Raw genomic sequence first — 18708 nt, forward strand, 5'->3', positions numbered from 1 at the left:
CTCTGATAAACTTCAGTCACTCTTTACTGCTGTACTGCAAGCTGGAGTGATATAACCCCCTCTCTTTCCTCCCCAGCAGCCTAACAACAGAACAATGGGAAGGTAACCAGATAGCAGCTCCCTAACACAAGATAACAGCTGCCTCGTATATCTAAGAACAACGCTCAATAGTAAAATCCATGTCCCACTGCAACACATTCAGTTACATTGAGTAGGAGAAACAACAGTCTGCCAGAAAGCAGTTCCATCCTAAAGTGCTGGCTCTTTCTGAAAACACATGGAAAGGCAAAATGACCTGAGATGCACCTACACACCAAAATTACAACTAAAAAAATACACTTGCTGGTTCAGGAATGAAATTTATATTGAATTATTTGCAGTGTAAACAGTGTAATTTAGAAATAAAACCTACATCATATAAATCATGACAGAATCTCTTTTAAAGTATGAAGGTCCAAATTACAGAAATGTGAAACTTAAAAACTTGATCGAATATACCATGACAAAAATAACTCAGATGCATCGAATTTGCATTCTACTCATCATTTTCATTGGATCTACCAACTCTCAAAAAGATTTTTTTTTTTTTTTAATCTTTGGTAGATCCAATGAAAATGATGAGTAGAATGCAAATTCGATGCATCCGAGTTATTTTGTCATGGTTTATTCGATCTACCAACTCTCAAAAAGATTTCAAAAGTTAGCTACCGTATATACCGAGTATAAGCCGAGTTTTTCAGCATCCAAAATGTGCTGAAAAAGTCTACCTCGGCTTATACTCGGGTCAGCGGTACCAGACCCGAGTAGCTGAGATTGCAGTCACTTTTAATCATTCCTATACCAACAGTTCACTTGGGGAGAGACTGCAATATCCCACAATGCCCTCTGTTGGTTATATGAAAGAATAACAGTGCGCCCTCTGTTGGTTATATGAAAGAATAACAGTGACTGCAATATCACACAGCGCCATCTGTTGGTTGTATGAAAGAATAACAGTGACTGCAATATCACACAGCGCCATCTGTTGGTTATATGAAAGAATAACAGTGACTGCAATATCACACAGCTCCATCTGTTGGTTGTATGAAAGAATAACAGTGCGCCCTCTGTTGGTTATATGAAAGATTAACAGTGACTGCAATATCACACAGCGCCATCTGTTGGTTGTATGAAAGAATAACAGTACTCCCTCTGTTGGTTATATGAAAGAATAACAGTGACTGCAATATCACACAGCGCCCTCTGTTGGTTATATGAAAGAATAACAGTGACTGCAATATCACACAGCGCCCTCTGTTGGTCATATGAAGGATTAACAGTGATGGCAATATCACACAGCGCCCTCTGTTGGTTATACGAAAGATTAACAGTGATGGCAAAATCAAACAGCACCCTCTGCACATGGTAGTGGGACAGTGGGACAATGCACACAGTAATCCGTTTGGCAATTCTCTGTCACCATCAACTTTGCAAAGAAGTCCGGTTGATCGCTGGGGGGTCGCTTTGGCAGAATGTGTGCTGCTGGGAGACAGGGCTGTAGTTGTGTCTAGGCTTATACTAGAGTCAATAAGTTTTCCCAGTTTTCGTAGGTAAAATTAGGTACCTCGGCTTATACTCGGGTCGGCTTATACTCGAGCATATACGGTATACTCTACTCTAAAAATAAATAAAATCTTTTAGATGACCAATTTTTACATTTAAGTTTTTCTTGCTTATTAAATCTCTAAAAAATATTGAGGCTTTAAAACTCTAATTTGAATTTGTGAGTTATAGCTTTAAAAAAAAAAAAAGTGTTTTAATTTGAACTACACAAAAGCCATGAATATCTTGTAAATTATATTCTTATAAACGGTGAGTATTGATGTCATCAGTTATAAACGGTGAGTAGTGATGTCGTTTTTGTCACATGACTCACTAAAACTTGTGTATTATAATAAATAAAGTACATTTGTTGGAAAATATGAGGATATTAGAAGTTACCTTGGCGTTCCATGACCTGCATAAAAAAGCCTTTGGCCCTGTGCTTTTATATGGTCATGGAACTCCTCTGTGACTTATAAAATTCTTATATTTTTACAGCCTGCAGCATTTGAATACATTGGAGGGTAGTTAATATAAAGCACCATAGCTGCATCTGCAAGTAGCCCGAAGGAGATTAAACAGACAAAAAACAGAGAATAAAATGTTGAGCCGCACAACCACAAATTAAAGTGGAATCTAAAAGGCTTTATCTTGTCTGCCTTCCATTAAAACGTACTGCCCGTATACATCAAATACACCTATGGCTAAACTCGATTACCAGCTGTGGGTGGAAATAAGAAAAAAATAAAAAGTTGATGTGAGCGTAAATCCATTTTTGTGGCATTTGATACATGGCCCCTGTAGTGCTTTAAGGCTCTAACAGCAAAAGTAGAAATGGATTTTGTCCAACAAGTAGGATTAAATGCTGTGGGGCAGTCTATTTAGTGATAAATCTGCACTATGAATATCCCCGGGCGTCCCAAGTGCCACATTGTGGGTTTTGATTACAGATCTGCTTTTATATAAAGGATTTGATATTTCTTCTTTTAAGCAGAGGAGTGTACAATTACCTATAAAACCCGGATGCAGGAAGAATTCTGTTTGTGCCAAAACATTATTCTGCACAATTATCGGGCAGTTCTAAGCACACAGTGGGGTTTGTAGTAATTTGTGCAAAGTTTGCCCCCATGCTGGCAACCTATCGATCGGCATCTAGCTTCTATGGATCTAGAACAGAATAAAGGAACAAATATCTAACTGCTTACTATAGGTTAATAAATTAAAACAAAGTTGGCAAACTTAAAAACCTAAACCAGTTTTGGCCTTTACTGTTCAGCTGAGCTTTCTAGTAATAAACATCAGTGGCGTAACTAAGGTGCACCAAAAACCCAAAAGCAATCGCAAACCCACCCCCTACTCCCTGCCCACCTACTAAAAACCCCGCTCTGTCATCTCCCTGCGTCCTCCCTCCCCGGAGACCCCACTCAAAAATTAGGCAAGTGGGAGGGAGGGATCCCCCATAGCCGCTATATTGTTACACCACTAATATACATGCTAATATAGTATGGGAGCTTGAAAAAACAAAACTAAACAGAAGACATGTCTTATTTGATTAATATATACATTTATAAAAATAAATGTATATGCATATGCAAATTAGGGGTGGGAAGGAGAAATATTTTTTACTTACAAAAAGTCACACGATTTCCCTCCCCACCCCTAATCTGCATATGCAAATTAGGATTCAGATTCAGTTCGGCCAGGAAGAAGGATTCGGCCGAATCCTGGATTTGGTGCATCCCTATTCAAAATCCTATTTTATCACATGTTTGTGGACCAGAATGAGGGACCTGATGTCCATCCCCATGCCCTGGCTACACAATTAAATGGTAAAGAGAACGGGGGAATGTGGGGAGAGCAGTGACATCTAGGAAGTGCTGAATGGAAAGTGAGAGTAATTGTCTGCCCCGCCTCTATGACTAAGGCATAGAGGAGGGGCAGACAATATTTGATTGACAGCAGAGATTTTTAAATGAGCTTACAACAGCTATGAATGCTTTAATAAAAAATAGAAATTGGATTTCATGTTTAATTTGAAAAGGACTTTTATTATACAGATTTTTGTGTCTGGGTGACAGGTCCACTTTAAAGGACACCTGTTGGATAAAAATGTTATTCCCAATCAAATGTGCGTGTTAATAGAATCCGCATTCCAGTTGGGACTAACAGTAGTTTTTACATTTTTAATTTGCTTGAAAGCCACTCAGCCCCTTTCTTAACCCCTGGATCAGTTAAAGGGACAGTATATTACATTATTTAACATTAGTGCAATAAATAGGGCTTGTGCTGAACATAGGGTTGCCACCTTTTCCCCCGGTGGAGACTCGGCAAGGGGCGGGCCAGGATGTGGAGGGGCGGGCCAGGATGTGGAGGGGCGGGGCCATGACATCGAGGGGCGGGACTATGACACCGAGATGGCAATTGACCGATTGTCGTGTCAAACGTGGGGAATGCTGCCCGGTTTTCCTTATTTGGAAAACTGGGCAGGAAGTTTTGACCTGGGCAGGCCTTCAAAATACATTTTGCCTTTTGTTTTAATCACATAAAATCTACAGTTCCTGTTATTTATTGAGTTAAAAAGGGCAAACAGGAAATTGAAGCTACTCCATGTTTAGTCCTTATTAGATAGATAATTGTATTATGATTGGATTGCCAGTGCACAGATAATCCCCATGGTAATCAAACAAACTTGCACGAAAAGCCAATTTGATAAAAAAGTTGGTTATTTCGTTATACTGTGCATGCGTCTGCCTAGGGAAATTTTAAAAGTGAAGAAGAGGATCGATCCGCGGTGCTCGTTGGCAGAACCCCAGGACGGTGCAGTTTTCTGCTGATAGGAGCACCTGTCCGGGGTGTCAGGTAAGTAAATACAACCACTTGGGGTGCCTAACTTTTGGCACCCCCAAGTATAAATTGCCTTTCCTTCTCCTTTAAGGTATGAAGATCCAAATTACAAAGAGATCTGTTATCTAGAAAACTCCAGGTCCCAAGTATTCTAGTTAAAAGGTCCCATGTAGTATGGTTTTAATCTTGCTTTGTTCTTCCTGCAGGTATAGCAATCCGAATCTGAATATGCTAATCAGGCAACGATATCTGACCAATCAGTCCTGGGCAGAATGCACAGATATCATACAAGGGCCATACATGGCATGGCCGCCTCTCTATTGTTCCTCATTATGTCAAAAACCTGCCCCTGTGACGTCAACGTTCCCCTTGCCTGGATCGTGGGCCACAGAAAGGTGGCAACCCTACCATAAGCCTATAATTGGAGCCCTCTGGTTTAGGCTACTTGTAAAATGCAATATTAAGGGGTAGATTTATCAAGGGTCGAACCTAAAATTCGAATTAAAAATTTTTTTATGGTCAAAACTGTCAACTTTGACTAGGGATTTATTCAAATTCAATTAGAGATTTTTTTTTTTAAAAAACTGAATTAGATTTTTGAGATTTATCATACTCTGGCCCTTATAATGAACTCAAATGCGACTATTTGCCACCTAAAACCTGCCGAATTGCTGTTTAAGTCAATGGGAGACGTCCAGGGATCAATTTGGAGTTGTTTGCAACCTTTCAAGGGTTTTTTTTTTCGGAGAAAAAGCTTGCATCAAGTTTAATCAAATTAGATTTTTCATCCGAGTTTGAAAAATCTGATTTTTATTTATTTATTTTTTAATAATTTTCGATTGGTCGAATTTCAAATTCATGGGACTTTTTAAAAACTCCCATGAATTCGAAATTCAACCTTTGATAAACGTGCCTCTAACGGCAGGCCAGGATTTGTGGCAATGCCACAAAGCCAGGCCTAGGGCTGCGAAATTTTAGGGGCGGCATGCCGCCTAGCTGCATTAAGAATGCAGCGTTCATGCGCTGCGCTTTTGCAGGGGCAATAAGTCCGTGAGGCCTGGGGTGCCGCGGACGCAGATCCAACCCGTCTAACTGCGAAACCCCCCAGCACATCCCTTTATACATCATACATGAGATCAAAAGCACGTCTGGATCTTCTGCCTTGCGCTACAAAATTGCTTTCAGGATTTCTTAATAAAATGATTCTTTTAGGCAGCAGATGGATCGTGAACACGGGCAGTTTCATCTACTAAAAGACGGCATAAATCACCATTGAGAAAAGAGAGATTGCAGTACGGTGATCACCATACAGCCTTCCCCATGAAAACCTTGCATTAAAGCATTAGTGAAATTAATTCATCTTTCATAAGAGCTTTGAGCTGTATCTGTGATCTATGATAACAACCAATTTCTCACTGGGGAGAGAAAATAAATAAATAAATAACGGTTCAAGCCCTGAAAGACGACACAAATCTGCTGTTTTTTTTAATGGGCAAACATTATCCCGAGTGCTGCGGCTCTTGCCAAGAAGCTTCATAAATTAACAGAGAAAGTTTTGTTCCCTTTATATGCAGCTGGACGCAATTATTTCGAATAACATTTTAACTCAATCACCGTAATTACTTTTAGATAATCCTTAAACGGTTGTAATAAAAAGCAGCAGAAATCACCGTCTGCTCTATAAAGGTGGCCATCGCTCTTGTTTTAAATTCATTTCGAATCTCTTGGTATTTATGAATCGTTGAAAAAAAAACAACAACAAAAAAGCTACACATTAATTGCTCATTGAATTATTAACTTAAGTGGGCTACTCTGGATGCATTTCGCTAAGTGACATAACGGAAGCTTTTTAATCTCAATTACGATATAAGAGCATCTTCCGTGCGGAAAGGCAGCACATCGGCAAACGCTGCGTCCGTTAATGGAAACACATGTACTGGATATCAATAATTTAGTATAACGGCGAACAAATTCTTAGTACAGATATGGGATCCGTTATCCAGGAAGCTCTAAATTACAGAAAGACCATCTCCCATAGACTCCATTTTATCCAAATCTTAAAAAATGATTTCCTTTATCGCTGTAATAATAAAACAGTATGGGATCCGTTAGCCGGAAACCTATTATCTACAAAGCTCAGAATTATGGAAAAGACGTCTCCCATAGACTCCATTTTATCCAAATAATCCAAATTTTTTAAAATGATTTCCTTTTTCTCTGTAATAATAAAACAGAACATTGTACGTGATTCCGTGCTGTGTAGCAATGGAGGCAGCCATTCAAAGGAGAAAAGGCTCAGGTTATACAGCCGATAGCAAATAAGCTCTGTCTCTGGAGCTCTGGTGTTATCTGTTATCCATTAGTTAACCTGTGCCATATAGCAGTTTTTCAATTTCCGCCATTGCTCCACAGCAGCTTGTTTATATGAACTATAGTAGTGTTTCTGAAGCAAACACATCAGTTTTACCATTGCAGGGCAACACTACATGATATTTTCATTACTTTAAAACACTTACATTTTTTGGTGTTACTGTTCCTTTAAGTAGGAGAAAGAACAGCCTGCCAGAAAGTAGTTCCATCCTAAAGTGCAGGCACATGTCACATGACTGGGGGCAGCTGGAAAACTGACAATATGTCTAGCCCCATGTCAGATTTCAAAATTGAATATAAAAAAATCTCTTTGCTCTTTTGAGAAATGGATTTCGGTGCAGAATTCTGCTGGAGTTGCGCTATTAACTGATGCGTTGATGATGACCTATACAGAAAGGAGATCAACAAGCTCTACAACAGGCTGCCTAATAAATCACTTTGTTTTTTTTTAAGGAAAGTTTGTCCCTGAAGAATATACGCTGCACACATTTAGACTACAAGAGTTTGCTAGATATCATTACCAGCGAGAGTTTGAGAAATGTCCTTATCTGGAGAATTTCCTCATGAGAAGGAAGAGCCAGAATAGCTTGTTCTTTTGCTTTCCCCCTGGAGGCTTCCCTAGAGCAAACTGTCTACAAAACAGGCAAAAATCCGACATTTAGTGCACACAAAGGCACCGTTAGCCCCACTGAGCAGCGGAGATGTTCTGCCCCAGTGCAAAGCAATTAGGGAAATGTTTCACCCAAATCATTTCAGTTTATTTAGTGGCAAGGCAGGAAATAAATGTCGGTAATACAAGCCATACTTTAAAGCTAAACATCCACGTAATGACGAACTTTACATAAATCTGTAGAAATCGCAGGTACTATTTTACATGGCTGAGCGGTCGATTTCTCTGTATCTGGATGAGGCAAACGGCAACAGTATTCTGAATGGCTGCACAGAGGCTCCCAGCCCCACGTCATCTCATTAAGCCATTTCCACTGCAATCTAACTGTCTTCAAACATTTGTATATATATATATATATAATATATATATAATATATATATATATATATATATATATATATATATATATATATATATATATATATATATATATATGTAGTTTTACATACTAATTAACAATATAAGCTTTGTTCACTTCAAGATCCTTGGTGCTGTTTTTTTTGTTCTATTATATATAAACAGGTATGGGACCTGTTATCCAGAATGCTCGGGACCTGGGGTTTACCGGATAACGGATCTTTCCGTAATTTGGGTCTTCATGCCTTAAGTCTACTAGAAAATCATGTAAACATTAAATAAACCCAATAGGCTGGTTCTGCTTCCAATACGGATTCATTATATCTTAGTTGGGATCAAGTACAAGTTACTGTTTTATTATTACAGAGAAAAAGGAAATCATTTTTAAAAATTTGGATTATTTGGATAAAATGGGAGTCTATGGGATCCATGCCGTAATCCGGAGCTTTCTGGATATCGGGTTTCCGGATAATGGATCCTATACCTGTATGTATGTATGTATGTATGTATGTATGTATGTATGTATGTATAATTGCTGCACAAATATGGCAGCCCCCTCATAGAGGAACATGGTGGTACGAAAGGTGATGTAAAAGCATCAGGCAAATACTTTTATGGCAAAATTATAAATCGCATTTAATTATAATGTTATGATAGATAATAAAAAAAGGTTATTTTCTGATGTTAGTATCTCTTTAAGAGTAACAATGAATGTATAAAACTTACCTCAGGGAAAAACTCTAGGGGAAATTTCTCCTTTTCTAACATTGGAGTACTTTCTAGGGTATCGGAGTAGATCTCTTTGCCAGTAACCTTTTTGTACTTTTTTGCTAGAAGAAAGGCAAATTGGAAAAATGTCACTTAACATGGTACAGTTCATATTTACTGCAGAGTTATACTTTTGTCTTACAGCAACTCAACCTTCCTAAAACTATATATATATGAGGGATGCACCAAATCCACTATTTTGGATTCGGCCAAATCCCCGAATCTTTCGTGAAAGATTCGGCTGAATACTAAACCGAATTTGCATATGCAATTATTAGGGGTGGGAAGGGGAAAAATTTTTTACTTCCTTGTTTTGTGACAAAAAGTCACAAAATTTCTCTCCTCGTCCCTAATTTGCATATGCAAATTAGAATTTGGTTCGGCTGGGCAGAAGGATTCGGCCGAATATGAATACTGCAGAAAAAGCCTGAATCCCGAATATGGTGCATTCCCAATATAGCTATATATATTATCTCTCGATATCCTGGCCCTAAAAATTAAAAATTTGCGGCTCAGTGCCGTTCGCGCATGTGCGCGGCTCCTTTTGCGTATGCGAGGCGTCACAGTAGGGGGTCCGGAGGTGGGCCCAGGAGAGGAGTCTCGGTGGGCCCCGGGCTCCTCAGTCCGACCCTGTGTGTGTATATATATATATATATATATCTCCTGACGACGGCTCCATGAGCCGAAACATGTTGATACACCATGCACCAATAAATGATTTGTTGATACACGCTTGATGGCGACTGCTGTGAGTGCTTTCGTGGACTGATATATATATATATATATATATATAACACATGGAGGAGCTCACCCTAAACTTGTTTAGCAACTTGCCCGGGTGCTGGTAAATAAAGTAAATAAAGTGACATAGTATGCACTCAACAGGAATACTTGTGAAAAAATCTAAATTTATTGAAATTGATTTTTTTCACAAGTATTCCTGTTGAGTGCGGTACTACTATGTCACTATAGAGAGAGAGAGAGAGAGAGAGAGAGAGAGAGAGAGAGAGAGAGAGAGAGAGAGAGATGGTGGATAGATATATAACAAAGTGCAACATTACAGTAAAGCAAACATGTCTCTGAGTATCACAGAGCTGTTACTGACCTTCCCAAGAAGTTAAGAGGTGACCACTGGCAGCAATGAAAGCAAATTTCTACCTAACACACAGTATTGGGTAAGCATCATATGAAGACACCCTGATTTAATTAGAGAAAATTTATAGCTGTCTCAATTTGTTTTTTAAGGTGTATAAAAGGTGCCCCATTCATCATCGATTTAATTCACAGTGCTCTTGATTGGGGACATTAACATTTTATTCTGAGAGCCTATTAGAGTATTTAAAATTGCAAGCGCACAGGTCGACCTCTCATTAAAACTCGACATCGTTCTACTGTGAAATTGTAGAATGTTTTTGCCTCGAAATACAATAAAACGGTAATGGATATTTAATACTGTAGCTAATTTTTCCTATCGGCATTTCACATGATGGAAAACACATGCGGCAGATCTTATAGAGATTGATGTGGAAGCCGCTTCCATTGCAATACCTAAAGGAACGTCACTCAAATGTTTTACAGCGGTGAGACCCCTATACCCCCAATTATAAGAATAGAGGTAATTTGGCTTTCTGCTGATACAAGGGGAAATAAAGTTAATGAAACTGCATAAAATGATCCAATTAGTTCATTTCATAGTATTAGACGTTTGAAATGTATGTATTGAAGGAATGCAAGACTTTAATACAGTAAGTGACTTAAAAGGAAATATTTGTATTTATATATGTAACAGGATAGCACAAGAATTTCCATCCACATATTTTTCAGATGAGTATGATAGACCTTAGAAAGACTTTTTGCTTTGCTCAGAGTACCTTCTAATTGAGCCACTAGGCTTAGCAATTGCTAGATCTAGCAACTGATTTTAGGAGGTTCTGTATTATAGGCATGACTTAAACAGAAGATCTAGTAATTAACTTTAACTTGTTCTGTACCACTAGGCCTGACAAGCAGAAACTTAGGCGGTTCTGTACCACTAGGCCTGACTCAAACAGAAGATCTGGCCTGGAACATTTATATATTTTTTGAAGCCAATAAAAGCATCTGCTACATAGCTTACAATTTACAGAGTGCCACATGCCTTGATTTCAATTGAAATAGTCTTAGTCAGCAGAAGCCAAGAAGACTGTCAGCTCCCACTCACCCAGGACCTAGAGGTACAATTACAAAGAACATACACCCTTCCCAAAACGATGTATGTTCTCTTCCATTCAGCACTTTATATGGGGTATATTCTACAGGCTGACACCTGAAAACCTAGTTTGCGTCATCATCAACTGCACATTCCCATTTAAACAAATTGTTTCTGCCGGCTTACCTTTGAAGTCATATTGATATACGTTCTTCAGAGACTCATGAAGAAAGTAGAAGCTTCCCAGTGCCTGAAATAATAAAAAGAAAAGAATGAAACATTCAACTACATTTTCATTAAAAAAACTGCAATTACTTTTTAATTCAGAAGCAGAAGGCCAAGACTTGGAGGGTTGATAGGAAATACTGAGCTCTTCCACGGCATCCCAAAACATATGGGGAAAGGTATATGTTATATGTATACATATAATTAAATAGTGTCCAAGTGAAGACCCCCGTTGCAACGCCCGTTACTTATTCTGTTGAATGTTACAATCTTGGAAGTAAAAAAAACTAGGGATGCACCATATCCGCTATTTTGGATTCAGCCGAAACCCAAATCCTTTGAGAAAGATTCAGCCGAATACAGAACAGAATCCGAACCCTAATTTGCATATGCAAATAAAAAATATAAAAACATTTTTTTACTTCCTTGTTTTGTGACAAAGTCACATGATTTTAAGGATTCGGTTCGGCCAGGCACAAGGATTCGGCCACATCCTGCTGAAAATGGCCGAATCCTGGCCGAATACCGAACCGAATCCTGGATTCGGTGCATCACCAAAACATTCACAGTGAACATGGTTGAGCAATCCCTGCCCAACAGCTCCAGTGTCTGCCCTCACTGAGTCTCAGTCATTTGCTAAGAAGCCCAAACAGAAAACCAAGTACAGGTATGGGACCCTTTATCCAGAATGCTCGGGACCTGGGGTTTTGCCAGAAATTGGATCTTTCTGTAATTTGGATCTTCATACCTTAAGTCTACTACAAAATCATGTAAACATCAAAGGATTAATTATATCTTAGTTGGGATCAAGTACAAGGCACTGGTTTATTATTATAGAGAAAAAGTAAATAATTTATTTAGCAGTGGTTTAACTAGATGCCCCTGCGCCCCACAGCATAGGGCCTATAAACACTAATTAGTGGATCTTTTTTACCAAGATATATTGAAATTGCTCATCGATTACGGCCTTACTGGGCCCTCTACGACCCCTGGGTCCCCCTGCAAAAGCAAGGTCTGCTCCCTCTGTTGTTACACCCGTTATTTGGATAAAATGGCGTCTATGAGAGACGGCATTCCCGTAATTCAGAACTTTCTGCATAACGGATCCCATACCTGCATAGTCAATAAACGTAATCGGTAAATATGTTGAGTCACAAATTCAAACTTAAAGGGATAAATTCACTTCCAATTGTTTTTAGCGATAGAATCTACCATTTTCCTACCATATACAAAGTTCACTTTTGCCTCCTGCTTAAACAATATTAAATAAAGTGCACTGATTAGATACAATAGAGAGCCGTTTCCTACATCAGTAGTCCATACTCATAAAGGAATAAGAAAATACTCAGGCTGTGGACAAAGGTTATCCAGTCACGAAAAGGAACTTTGCACAGTCCCTGCCTTTATTCTTTATAATGCAATAACAACAAATGCTCCACGCCCCCAGGTCATATCGCTGCATGTAAATAGCACACAATGATAGCAAACACGTTGACTTGCGTCTGTGTGTAAGTGACAGTATGCGATAACTCGGCACAGTATGGGTCATATGCAATGGCGGGTTTATTCATTTACTCGATAATTTGTATACCAAGTTCAGTGGGACCACCTTCCATCCAAGGAAGAAACATGATGGTGTGCAGGGTCAAGTAAATGAACACATATTGGGCAATAAGGGCTCTCCTCGCTGGCGCTGAATTTTGGGGTGGTGTGGAATTGTGTGGGATTCAGGCCATGAGTTAAAAAAGCCAAATAGTCTCCTATAGACACTACTTGCTGGCGCAAATAATTCTGGGGTGGTGTGGAATCGGGCTATGACTTGAAAAAGCCGGCTAGACTCCCATAGATACCGCCATTTGGAGCTTAAATGCGTCAGTAATATATGAAGTGATCAGGCAGACTTGATATCGGTAATTAAAAACAGCCGTTGCGTGGACTGTTAATTTGTAGCCCTTACAGCTATCGTTCCTTTGTGCTCCTAATCACGTTGTACATATTTTTATTTATAGTAGCAATAAAAGTTATGTTTTAATTCACCAGCTAGAGAAACGAGGACCGATTTGATGGGAAGGTTCACTCTAAAAAGGCCATTCTTTTCTTGATTTTTAGCGATAATTTGTAGGGATGCACAGAATCCAGGATTCGGTTCGGGATTCCGCCTTTTTCAGCAGTATTCGGATTCGGTGAATCCTTCTTCCCGGCTGAACCAAAACCTAAATTGCATATGCAAATTAGGGGTGGGAGGGAAATCGCATGACTTTTTGTCACAAAACAAGGAAGTAGTGATGCACCAAATCCGCTATTTTGGTTTCAGCCGAACCCTGAATCCTTCGTGAAAGATTCAGCAGAATACCGAACCGAAGCTGCATATGCAAATTAGGGGTGGGATGGGGAAACCATTTTTTACTTCCTTGTTTTGTGACAAAAAGTCTCACGCTTTGCCTCCCCGCCACTAATTTGCATATGCAAATTAGGATTTGGATTCGGTTCAGCCGGGCAGAAGGAGTCGGCTGAATCCGAATCCTGCTGAAAAAGACCGAATCCTAAACCGAATCCCGGTTTACAAACAAAGAAGTAAAAAATGTTTTCCCCTTCCCACCCCTAATTTGCATATGTAAATTAGGATTTGGAATTTGGCCGAATCTTTCGCGAAGGATTCAGGGATTCAGATGAATCCAAAATAGTGGATTTGGTGCATCCCGTATAATTGGATTAAAGGAAAACTATACCCCCCAAACAATGTAGGTCTCTATAAAAAGATATTGCATAAAACAGCTCATATGTAAAACCCTGCTTCATGTAAATAAACCATTTTCATAATAATATACTTTTCTAGTAGTATGTGCCATTGGGTAATCATAAATAGAAAATTGCCATTTTAAAAAATAAGGGCCGCCCCCTTGGATCGTAGGATTCACTGTACTCACAAACATACCAACAAACCATACATGTTAGGTCACATGAGCCAATTAACAGACAGAGTTGTGTCTTTTGCTTCCACACTTCTTCCTGTTACAGTTAGAGCTGTAGTATTTCTGGTCAGGTGATCTCTGAGGCAGCACACAGACCATCACAAAATGGTGGCTCAAGGCAAGAGATGTAAAAGGGCAAGATTTATATTTATATATAAATATATATTCCAGTTTGGTAAGATTCTTTAATATGCCACTTAATATGATATAAACTATCTGTTGCTTAAGTGTTCATTTTGGGGGTATAGTTTTCCTTTAAGAAGTGAGAAGTGGCTGCAGCATCATGTGACGACAGATTCCCATGGGTCAGTTAAATTATTAACTAATTAAATAAATAATTTTTGAATGACTTTTCCACTAAATCTTGAAGTTCCTGAACAGAACCCTTATATAGTAAAGGTTTTCCTTTGTAGTTTCTATAAGAGGAGTGACAGATGTCCCGCTGGCAGCGTATGGATTTGGCTCAGTGATCGCTGCATTATTTATCACAAGCTGCAAATCTACAGATTAAACATTTGCTGATTTGTCAAAAGCGTCAACACGAGGTCCTGCCCATCTCCTTGACATATTAGTTCATCCAAGAGAAAACACTGTCTCACATTTAATTGATGAGTACACATCCCTGGGATCCAAGCTTGCTGCCTGGCTTTTCTTCTCGCCCCATATTCTTTTCCTTGAGTCTCGATACACAAACACAATCCAGAAAGCAGCCGGGAAGGATTCACACAATGCAGTGAAAGTTTCTGGTTACTACAAAGACAACATCTCTTACAGAATAGAAGAGTAATTATTGTACCCGCAGAATTATCAGATATTTGTCTCCACCGAAAGAAAAAAAGAGGAAAAGCAGCAAAGAGAGAGATGTGTTTAGTGATGTAAAGGAAATTTTTACAAATGAAATATTGTTTTATAAAACACAGAACCACAAATAACCTGTAAAATGAATCCTTATAACCAGTGGGTAGTACTAATTGAGACACAAACATGTTATAAGCAATATTATACCATTATTACAGTAGAACCCCAATTTTACAACATTTTCCCCTAGTCTGACAATTTTTGTATGTGCAAAATTTTTGTATTTTGCACATTGCTTTCCCATGAGCAAACATTCCCTATAATTTAGCTCCACTACAATGTATAATATCTCTGACTAATAATTTTGGCAACATACATTTATAAAGTTTAAACTTAGGAATTAAAGGGCATGTAAAGGCAAAAACATAAAATCCCATTTTTACTTTTTTTCAATGAAAAAGAAACCTATCCCCAATATACTTTAATTAAAAAATATGTACCGTTTTTATAAGAATCCTGACTGTATCCAGTGAAATTCTCCCTTCATTTACAGCTGTGGATAGGAATTGTCAGACGGTCCCTAACTGCTCTGCAGGGAAACAATCATACTTATGAACAGCAGGGGGAGCCCCCGCCTTACTTCCCAGCCATGCAGAACTCAAGCAGCTTTGTTTGTTTCCCTGTAGAGCAGTCGGCCACTGTGTAGAGATTTGTTTTGGGTGTTATTTTTGCTTTATTGCTGTATTGGCTTCTGGCAGATATTATTAGACTTGTGCTGTTTTGAAAGAGATGGATTTTAAGAAAAACAGGGGCAAGAGAATATTGTGACCACCAATTTTGGACTACCGTATATACTCGAGTATAAGCAGAGTTTTTCAGCCCCCAAAATATGCTGAAAAACGCTACCTCGGCTTATACTCGGGTCAAGCGCAAAAACGGTCGCCGGTGTCTAAGAATAGTCGCCGGTGTCTAAGAATAGTCGCCGGCGCCTAAGAATAGTCTCCAAGAATATTCGCCGGCGTCCAAGAATGGTCGCCAGCATCCAAAAACAAGATGCCGGCACCTCCAATGGGAGCAGAAACCCTCAATTTTTTGATTGAAACTTACCAGAAGCTGCTGCATTTCTCACCCTAGGCTTATACTCGAGTCAATAAGCTTTCCCAGTTTTTGGAGGTAAAATTAGGTACCTCGGCTTATACTTGGGACGGCTTATACTCGAGTATATACGGTAGGTGCTTAGGGTTCTACAAGTTTTTTTCTGTGTGAAGTAAACCAGCAGATGATTTCTGATAGACGGAGATTTTTTGTACGGAGGCAACATTTACTCTGGCAAACCGCTCTAATCAATCAATTTCTGGCTATTTTAAACAAAAGACTCGAGTCTGCAAATATGAGTAAATGACAAAGACAAGATACAGAATTTGTCGAAACATGTTTCCGAGTCTCGCTTTTTTTTTTTTTTAAACAAGGCGTATTGAACCATAAGCTTCAAATAGCAGAATTTCCACCGAGGGGATGCTGAGACAAGCTCTGCAAATTTACTTCTGCGTCGAGCAAACATCGAATGCATTATCCTCGGCATGGAGATCACGCTTATATCATATTCTGCATATTAAAATAAATCTATGTCAAAGCCATTGCCCATAATGACCCCAAAACAGTATTTCATGTAGTCATAAAATCCATAATTAGCTCGAATGGATATTAAAAAGTTAAAGTTCAACTTCAGTTTTTAAATGTTTAACCTGCCCTATCAATACCGTCCAGTAAATGTACTTGTTAATGTACGTGCCATATTTGGAATATTAATCAGCTCCGTTGAGGCCTGGCAGGAAGTACTTATCTCCTACCAATCCCTTTAACCCAAGTCTATGTCAACAGTATTTTTGTCACGTTTGACGTTATCGATTACTCGCCCATTGTTTTAAAAAACGATGAAAACAATATTTGACAGGACAAACTGTCAGGAACGCACATTAATCTGCCATTAGAAGAGATGCAAGTCTATTACATGTCAAGGTTTACATGCAGAACATGTATCGGCAACGCATTCTGCAGAAATGTCGTATTTACATCGGATGATAACGGCCAAACAAAACACACAGACATTTTTTTCTCAGTTACTGCAAACAGATCTCATTGGCAGCGGCTCTCTCAGTTTTTCCACTGAGGCTTTTTAAAATAGAAGGAAATAAACTTATTTTATGAGGTCAACGACTCATTGGCAATAGATATCTGTTAAAGGAGAACTAAAGAAGAAATGTCTTGTGCTTCTGTACCAGTCCAAGGCAACCACAGCCCTTTAGCAGTAAAGATCTGTGTCTCCAAAGATGCCCCATTAGCTCCCCATCTTCTTTTCTGCTGATTCACTGCACATGCTCTGTGCTGCTGTCACTTACTGAGCTTAGGGAGCCACTCACAATATACAGTACACATAGAATAGAAATGTCACAATATAAGGCTGATTAGTAATTAATACACATAATTACTACATGGCAGCACAGAAACCAGTGCAATTAGCATCAGAATTTAATAATCAGCAAACCTGTAGCATCAGCTTATATTACAGCCAGGGAAGCTCATTTTCTGCTGGATAATTAGTGACGAGCCCTAAGCTTAGCTTCTCAACAGCCAATCAGAGCCCACTGAGCATGTGAGTGTCACAGACACTTTCCAAGATGGTGACCCCCTGTGACAAGTTTGAAGTCCTGGATCATTGCTGCTATTGACAAGTTGAAACTTTAGGCTGGTGCGATAAGTTCATTATACAACATTTGGCATTTTTAGCCATATTCATTTTTATGGTTTAGTTCTCCTTTAAAGGGGTCCTGGTGCATACGGGAAGCCTACAGTGCAGCAGTTGTAGGTACGAAAACTATAATAGGGATAAGTAGGACACAATGGAAACAGTAACAATTTATCTGTAGTGCTCCTTAGAGGACAAATTGAGTGCAAGTAGTCAGCACAGCTTACAGTATATTATATGGTAGTTATACAGTATATACCAGTGTAGTAATGGAATCCTAAGCATTCTGGTGTCTTGGCTGGAGAAAAACTGACTTGTTGTGGTATGTTTAGATACAACCAGTAGTAAACACTATAACAAGGGACAGTAGTAGTCGTGTTTACTAGGGATCCATCCAATACCTATTTTTGGGATTCAACCAACTCCCGAATCTTGCAGGAAGGTTTCGGATGAATTCTGAGATGATTTGCAGGATTCAGTGGAATCCTGCCGAGAAAGGCTCAGATTCAGCCCGAATCCAGAAATCAGTGCATCCCTAGCATTTACAAATACCTTTAACATCAACAGCAGCTTTTAATGAATGTATATTGAAATCTGCTTGGACTTAGATCTTCCTTTATTAGGGAAATATTTGTATTTAGGTTTGTTTTGGTTCCTCCTTAAGGCATTGCACTTAATAGAAATAACAAATCTCATCTTCTTCGGGCGACTAATCTCCCGAACTGCCTCCCCGCTGGCTAGAATGTAAATTGCCGGGGGATGGCACTTGGATCGATTCGTTTTCCGAAGACACACAATGTTTCCTCGTGAGGCAACTTCTGAAACCGAAGTGCTCCAAACGATTTTCATTCTAGCCGGCGGGAAGGCAGGGGAGGCAGTTCTACGAGATTAGTCGCCCCGAAGAAGACATTTGTCGCCGGGCCACTAATCTACCCGAATTGCAGCGCGAGTCTCTGCCCTAAATTAGATCTGTTGCCTGGGCCAATGCTCTCAGACAGATGGGTCACACTAAATAATAAAGGGAGCAATGGTGACTTTTCCCACTCCAGCTCATTTGCTCCATCTTGAGAACTAAAGCTTAAAGGGGACCCGTCACCCAAAAAAAATTATTCAACATCCTATTTTATCACATTAGTCGAGCAAAATGAACTTAAATTACACTGTATAAATTATTTGAATCGTGTTTCATT

General features: G+C 39.1%; 1 protein-coding gene across 3 annotated transcripts in view; it reads right to left on the reverse strand.

Moving 5' to 3' along the window:
- Positions 1-18708, reverse strand: part of inpp5a.1.S (inositol polyphosphate-5-phosphatase A S homeolog) — a 289133-nt gene that overhangs the window by 112437 nt on the left and 157988 nt on the right. For all 3 annotated transcript variants that reach the window (XM_041570524.1, XM_041570525.1, NM_001094239.1), the window contains 2 exon segments: positions 10964-11027; positions 8548-8651 (listed from right to left, as the gene is read on the reverse strand). In XM_041570524.1, coding sequence (XP_041426458.1) covers positions 8548-8651; positions 10964-11027 — 168 coding nt within the window.

The sequence above is a fragment of the Xenopus laevis genome, chromosome 7S (genome assembly GCF_017654675.1).
Source record: "Xenopus laevis strain J_2021 chromosome 7S, Xenopus_laevis_v10.1, whole genome shotgun sequence".
Taxonomy (NCBI): Eukaryota; Metazoa; Chordata; class Amphibia; order Anura; family Pipidae; genus Xenopus; species Xenopus laevis.